General features: G+C 39.3%; 2 protein-coding genes across 3 annotated transcripts in view; one reads left to right on the top strand and one right to left on the bottom strand.

Annotated features, from left to right (window-relative positions):
- Positions 1-2,047: 2,047 nt before the first annotated feature.
- LOC131146437 (cytochrome P450 71AP13-like) lies at positions 2,048-4,564 on the top strand. Its single transcript, XM_058096046.1, has 2 exons — positions 2,048-3,494; positions 3,583-4,564. Exons 1-2 carry the CDS (start codon positions 2,583-2,585, stop codon positions 4,201-4,203), a joined length of 1,533 nt encoding a protein of 510 aa, XP_057952029.1. The 5' UTR covers positions 2,048-2,582; the 3' UTR covers positions 4,204-4,564.
- LOC131146438 (rhodanese-like domain-containing protein 11, chloroplastic) overlaps positions 4,482-7,947 on the bottom strand; it is a 35,478-nt gene continuing 32,012 nt past the window's right edge. For both annotated transcript variants that reach the window (XM_058096048.1, XM_058096049.1), the window contains exons 9-10: positions 5,066-5,138; positions 4,482-4,954 (exon numbers count right to left, since the gene is read on the bottom strand). In XM_058096048.1, the coding sequence (XP_057952031.1) occupies positions 4,871-4,954; positions 5,066-5,138 (157 nt within the window). In that variant the 3' untranslated portion in view covers positions 4,482-4,870. The remainder of the gene's footprint in view (positions 4,955-5,065; positions 5,139-7,947) is intronic.

Here is a 7,947-nt window from a genome sequence, read left to right as displayed (position 1 = left end):
CAAAACAAAAATTCGGCTGATGGATCCATAGAACGACATAAAGGTCGCTTGGTGGCCAAGGGCTACACTCAGGTAAAAGGGTTGGATTATCGTGACACTTTTTCTCCTGTTGTTAAACTCGTTACTGTTAGGTGTGTTCTTGCAATGGTTGCAGCTCGAAATTGGCATCTCATTCAATTGGATGTCAACAACGTTTTTCTCCATGGTGATCTTGATGAAGAGGTTTATATGACCCCTCCACCGAGTTAGCAAACAAGGGGAGACTCGTATTTGTCGTCTTTAGGAAATCACTTTATAGCCTTAAGCAAGCCTCTCGCAATTGGTTCTCTAAACTATCTTCTGTTTTACTTGATGAGATTTTCACCCAATCTCAGGCCAATCACTCTCTCTTCACTCGCTCTCGGGGTCAGTCTTTTACTCTCATACTTGTTTATGTTGATGACATTCTCATGACAGGCAATGATATCTCTAATATTAACACTTTCAAGGTCATACTTGCTCAAAAATTCAAACTCAAGGATCTTGACAAATTGAAATATGTTCTTGGCCTCAAAGTTGCTCGTTCTCCCACTGGCATATTTCTTAATCAACGGAAATATGCTCTTGACATCCTTACTGATAGCAGTCATCTTGGTGCTCATCCTGCACACTTTCCCATGAAATAAAATCTCAAGCTCAATAATACTTATGGTGATCTTCTCTCCGATCCAAACTCATTTCAATGACTCATTGTACATTTGATATATCTCACCATCACTCATCCCGACATTGTATTTCCAGTCAACATTCTTGGTCAATTTATGCACAGCCCAGACAACCACATTATGATATTATTATACGTGTTCTTCGATACATTAAAGCATCTCCAGGCCAAGGCTTATTTTTTCCTACTGCCAATAATCTTCAAGTCTCACCCTATTGTGATTTGGATTGGGCTAATTGTCCTTTCACTCGCCGCTCGACCATTGGTTTTTTCATTCAACTAGGCACTAGTCCAATTTCCTAGCGCACTAAGAAACAAACTACAGTATCTCGCTCCTCCACCGAAACTGAGTACCAGGCACTTGCTTCCACTACTTGTGAACTTACATGACTCAAAACTCTTTTAAATGATCTTAGCATACCACATTCCCAGTCTATGCTCTTATATTGTGACAACCAAGTGGTTCTTCACATTGCCCAGAATCCTGTTTTCCACGAACGTACCAAACATATAGAAATCGATTGTTATATTGTTCGTGAAAAGTTACGAGCTGACCTCTTTTTCACTAAACATATTCCTACCCACAGTCAGCTTGCCGATATCTTCACCAAAACTTTGGGTCGTGAACATTTCTAAGACTTTTCACACAAGTTGAGCATTACAGATCTCCATGCTCCAACTTGTGGGGAAGTATTAGAGAAATATACACTTTCCATTTAAAGCAATATATACTTTCTATTTTTTCAATTTTCTTATGTGTATATATACCCTTATAATCCTTGTAATATATGTAAATCAATAGAGAAAAATTATCTTTTCTCCAAATTTAACAAGATCTAATGATTACTCTTTATACTCTTTTTATGTGCTTAATGAAGCATTCAATGACCTAAATAAACTATCTAAAAATTTATGAATAATAAATTTATTTTAAGAAATTATTTTATTTTATGAATATAATTTACTCTAAAATTTTTTTGTAGCAATATGATTAAAAAGACATTTGTTTGTACATTGACAAAAGCTACATCTCTTTTCTCAAGAAATATATTTTTTTTTATCAATATAAAACTCCTAAAATGTATATGCAAGAGTGCAAGGACCAACTTGTAGAATTCTAAGTCTCCAATGTCTCTGATATCTTTGATATTCTAGTTCTAAGCCATCTCTCCCCACTAGTATGACTTTGTTCCACATCTAATATCATTTGTATTGTCTACTTGTATCACTACTTAGGCATATTTTTTACAAATGTGCTATTGAAATATATGCTATTTAAAGTTTGAATTCTTGTTACAACAAAAATAATTTTTTAAGAATATAATTTGACTTATAAGATTATGATAAAATTTTTGAAGTTGTATTTTATAAATATGTCACGGCTCTTGAAAATATGTATTCTTCCACTCTTAGCATTAGGAGAGGAATTGGGTTGTGTAATTGCCAATTCAACCATTGCAACTCCCCCTGCGTTTTACCATAAGGGCTTTTCCCCATAATAATGTTACAACTATTTAAAACACACATCCACGACCATCCTCGTCCACAAGCCCCAAAACCTCAGCTGGAAAATGACCCGTTTAACAGACTATAGTTCTCCCAGGAAGATGATGACAATAGCATCAGACACACTGTTTCTTTACCCAGCCACATGATAGTCTTACCATGTGGCTGGAAGCACTGTTAAGAGCATCCTTTTCAATCACCCCTAGGCCCAATAATCTTGCTAGCTTGCTGCCCTCCAGCTCATGGCAGATAAAGAATAAGGTCCTGCTGCTTAACTCAGACCACATACAAGCCTTCCATCAGAATCTCTGATTACTCCTCTTCCTCTTGTACTCCTACCAGTGTATTCACCCAGTCCCCGGCAGGAGCTCCAATGTCCCCTCTTCAATGGCTAAAGGGAGGCCTCCAACCTTCCTTGCTCTTTGCTTTCGTTTTCCTAGCAGTGGTGCTGAAATTTCTAACAAAGGATAAATCAAGGAAAAGAAAGCTCAATCTCCCACCAAGCCCTCCAAAGGTGCCGATCATTGGCAACCTCCACCAGCTTGGGAACATGCCCCACCTCTCCCTCTACCGTCTCGCCCAGAAGTTTGGGCCCATAATCCACTTAAAACTAGGCGAGGTCCCAACAGTGGTGGTTTCATCGGCTAGAGTGGCAAAGGAAGTCCTGAAAACCCATGATCTTGCACTTTCAAGCCGCCCCCAGATCTTCTCGGCCAAGCACCTGTTCTATGGTTGCACCGATGTTGTCTTCTCCCCCTACAGCGCTTACTGGCGGCACATACGGAAAATTTGCATACTTGAGCTACTGAGTACCAAACGGGTTCAATCATATAGCTTTGTAAGAGAAGAAGAAGCTGCTTGCCTGGTTAGACGGGTGGCAGAGAGTTATCCTGGCACCACCAATCTAACAAAGTTGCTTGGGCTGTATGCCAATGATGTTCTTTGCCGGGTTGCATTCGGGAGGGATTTCTCTAATGGAGGGGACTATGATCGGCATGGGTTCCAGAATATGCTAGAGGAGTATCAAGAATTACTTGGAGGGTTCAGCATTGGAGACTTCTTCCCCTCTAAGGAATTTGTGCACACCTTAACAGGCATGAAATCAAGACTCCAGAACACCTTTCAGCGCTTTGATCAGTTTTTTGATGAGGTGATAAGGGACCATCTGGATCCTAAAAGGGAGAAAGAAGAGCACAAGGACCTTGTGGATGTCTTGCTTGACATACAGAAGAGTGGATCCACAGACATGCCTCTTACCATGGACAATGTTAAGGCCATTATTTTGGTCAGTGAAAAATCTTGCACTTTTTTCTTGTATTTAGTTCACTCGCAATAATACAAGTCTCACCTGGTTCAAGTGCTGTCATTGCCAGGACATGTTTGCTGCTGGAACTGATACAAACTTCATTACTCTTGATTGGGGAATGACTGAGCTCATCATGCACCCTGAAGTCATGGAAAGAGCACAAGCTGAAGTAAGAAATGTCGTAGGGGAGCAAAGAGCCGTGTTGGAGAGTGATCTGCTTCAACTGCATTACATGAAAGCTGTCATCAAGGAAACCTTCCGATTGCATCCACCTGCACCAGTATTAGTTCCTAGAGAATCCATGGAAGACATTACCATTGATGGTTATGATGTTCCAGCAAAAACTCGGTTCTTTGTCAATGCCTGGGCAATAGGAAGAGACTCAGAGTCATGGGAAAATCCAGAAATATTTGAGCCAGAAAGATTCATGAATAGCAGTATTGATTTTAAGGGCCAGGATTTTGAGCTGATACCTTTTGGTGCTGGCAGAAGAGGTTGCCCAGCTATTGCATTTGCGACAGCCAGTGTTGAGCTTGCTCTCGCTCAACTTCTTCACAGCTTCGATTGGGAGCTTCCTCCTGGTATCCAAGCTCAAGATTTGGATATGACAGAAGTGTTTGGCATCACAATGCACAGGATATCCGATCTGATTGTTGTTGCCAAACCACGTTTTAGTCATTCATTCTAGTCTCTCCATTACAGAAAGCTTGAAGAAGAGGCAAAACATAGATTGTACTGTCTGTTGGCTGATTTACTAGTTAAAAGCAAGTAATGAATTAACAGATATGAGGTAGCCACGAATGTAAATACCCAATAAATTTATAGATCTTGACACCACACACCTCAAGTCGTGTTGTCATGTGTGCAGTTGGCTTCAGGACATCAGAACCAGCAAGAATGTTAGTAATTCTCAGAAATTTAGTGTACTTTAGATCCCTTAATTTCTCAACCAGAGAGAGAGAGAGCTTGGAATGGAAAAATGTACATCTTAGATGATGCAAACTTACAAGGCAGTAGAAATCAAAGAAAAAAGAATTAAATTCTAAACAGCAGCAGCTGATTAACCAAACTTTATTTTACAAACTGTTCTCAATAAGACAATAAATAGAAGAGGCAGCTTCAACAAGCTGTATATATTGACATGAGCACAGGGCATACATGCTTATACACAACTCAGTTGACCGAGATATTAGGGTGGAAAAAACATGACAATGATTGAGGTAGTGTGAAAGCAGTTCTCATTAGTGATACTTGAGTTTCCAAAATTGGTATCCTCATGATTCTCCAGTCTCTATAAGGTGACAATAACTGAAAAACATACTCCTTGGGATGACGTCAAAAGTGCCAAATTACCCTCAGTGAGATCTTATATCCTGAAGATAACGACCCACTTGCTGAACCCCAAGAAATAATGCATCAGCAACGAGGAAAACTCCAACCTGTCGTATAAATAATCAGGTGACAGAAGTATTCGAAGGTAATAAGTAACAACTGGACTTAAAGATAAAAAGCATGCCATTGTATTCCAGAATAAATCACAACATTATTACCAGACGGGCGGAGAAAACTAATCGATAACCCCAACCTTCCTTGGAAGCTGCAACTCTCTGTTGATCAGTCCAACTGAAATAATAATAATAACAACAATAAACATGAACTACAATGCAAAACTCAGAACAAGTATACCATTTATCATATTTCTAAATATGATTAAATTCATAATACTCAAGGCCATAGTGTAAAATGTGGAAAATGATCTAGCTTCGTAGATTAAAAACAGATACAGGCATGTAAAAATGTAGAGGCTAAGAAGTATCCTACTCCCAAGTTACATACAACAACAAGAGCAAACCTTTTAAGTCCTTTTTGATGGGATCGACTACATGTATCCTTTTATGCCAATTACAAGATTGAGGGCATTTTCCTCAGCTAGCTTAAGAGCTATTATCTTTTCAATTTAGTGATTGATGAACTGACTAGGACTATTCAAAACAAGATCCCATGTTACAATGCTGTTTGCAAATGATATTGTTTTTGACTGATGAAAGTAGGAGTGGAGTAGAATCAAAGTTAGGGCTAAGGAGAACAACTTTAGAGTCTAGAAGTTTTAGGATAAGTAGAAATAAGACAGAATATATGAAATGTAATTTCATTCATTTAAGGAGGAATATTGGAGATAAGATTAAACTTGATAATCAAGAAACTAATAGCACTAGCAAATTTCGATGCCTTGGATCTATTATGCAAGCGGAAGGAGAAAATGAAGAGGATGTAATACATAGAGTTATAGCGGGTTGGGTAAAATGGAGGAGTTTGGGTATTTTGTTTGATCGTACTGATAGGAGTGATACCTTGGATTTTTTATAATAGCAGAAGGAGAAAATGATCAGTATAAAATACAAAGAGTTAAAGCAAGTTAGGCAAAATGGAGGAGTTCTTCGGGAGTGTTGTGTGATTGTAAAATACCCTTAAAAACTATAAACACCTTAAATGCCTATCTGATTGCTCCCTGCAGACCTGTCCAACCATTTCATAGGAAAAAAAGGTCCAAGTTCAGTCTGGCAATAACCCAAATTCATTTTCCAAACATCCTCTAGGTAACTACCATTTCAGAGCACTTAAAGAGCCTTGATAGATCATAATACTGTCACATTGCAGCCTAGGATGGCAATATGATAATTCCAAGGAAACATTTTGATGTAGGACTGATTGGCACAAGATAAGTGAAGAAAGAAAGAAAGAAACTCTGGAGAGAAATTCTGTATATTTTTGTGCATATTAACTGTATAATAGAGGGCCTATTTATATGCAAATGAAACCAAACGATAATAGAAAGATAATAAATACAAAGAATCAAATCAGAATAAAATAAGCATAAAATCAGAATATTCTAACATATATTCTAACATCCCCCCTCAAACTCAAGATGATGAAATCAACTTTAAGTTTGGAAACAAGATCACGTAGCTGACCAGGGGGATCAGACTTCGTAAAAATATTGGCAAGTTGATCTTCAGAGGAGACGGATCAAAGATGTAGGGTGCCCTGCTGAAGGTGGTGCATGAAGTGACAATCAATTTCAATATGCTTGGTTCGCTCATGAAAGACATCATTGTGAACAATCTGGATGGCGCTCCAATTATCACAATAAAGAGGGGAACTAGTTGTCTGAGGAGCACCCATGTCTGTCAAAAGTCATCGTAACCACAAAAGTTTAGTAGTAGTATCAGCAAGGGCACGGTACTCAACCTCAATACTGGATCAGGCAACAACAGTCTGCTTCTTACTGCGCCAAGAAATGAGAGAGGTGCCGAGTAAGAAACAATACCCGTGGTGGAGCAACAATCGGTAGGGTCACCAGCCCAGTCAGCATCAGAATAAGAGCAAAGCTCAAGAGATGAGCGTGAAGAAAAATGAAGGCCATGAAACAAAGTCCCCTTGACATAGCGTTACGAAGAACAGCAGCATAGTGAGTAAAGCAAGGTGCACTCATAAACTAGATAACCAAGTAAACCGCATAGGAAATGTCTAGGCGGGTAACAGTGAGATAGACGAGACTACTGACCAGTTGTCTATATAGAGTAGCATCTAGAAGAGATTCACCATCAGTAGTAAGAAGCCTAATATTAGGCTCAAGTGGAGAAGTGCATGTTTTGTTGTCAATCATGCCTGCTTTGGAAAGCAAGTCAAACGCATACTTAGCCTGAGAGAGATAATAACCATCTGAACTACAACTAACCTCATGACCAAGAAAGTAGTTAAGCTGCCCTAAGTCCTTCATCTCAAAATTCTGACTCAAAAAGTGTTGAAGATCGTGAATACCAGAGAGATCATCCCCTATAATGGTCATGTCATCAACATAAAGAAGGATAAGAATCATACCAACACCAATGGTTTGAAGAAAAAGTGCAGAGTCATAGGCACTAGGGACAAAGCCCTGCTAAGCAACAACACAACTAAATTTAGCAAACCGGGCTCGAGGAGCTTGTTTGAGACCGTAGAGAGGACGGCAAAGATGGCAAACTGTGTGAGGAGGATGATCATAGCCAAGTAGAGGATGCATATAAACTTCCTCAGCAAGGTCACCATTCAAGAATGCATTTTTGACATCCATCTAAAACAATTGCCAATGACGCATAGCAGCTATTGCAAGCAAAGATCGAATAGAGGTAAGGCGAGCAACAGGAGCAAAAGTCTCCTCATAGTCAATACCATACTCCTGAGAGAAACCCTTTGCAACAAGGCGAGCTTTGTATCGTTCCACTGATCCATCTGACCGAGTCTTGATTTTTTAGACCCACTTACATCCAACTACAGACTTCCCAAAAGGCAAATCCACAAGGTCCCAAGTATGAGTTTTAATGAGAGCATCCAGTTCATCAAACATAGCTTTCTACCAAAGAGGGTCAGCACTAGCCTCACAATAACTGCG

This window comes from Malania oleifera, chromosome 13 (assembly GCF_029873635.1).
Source record: "Malania oleifera isolate guangnan ecotype guangnan chromosome 13, ASM2987363v1, whole genome shotgun sequence".
In the NCBI taxonomy this organism is placed as follows: domain Eukaryota; kingdom Viridiplantae; phylum Streptophyta; class Magnoliopsida; order Santalales; family Ximeniaceae; genus Malania; species Malania oleifera.
Note: the sequence above shows the minus strand (reverse complement) of the source record. Positions and strands in the feature narration are given on the sequence as shown.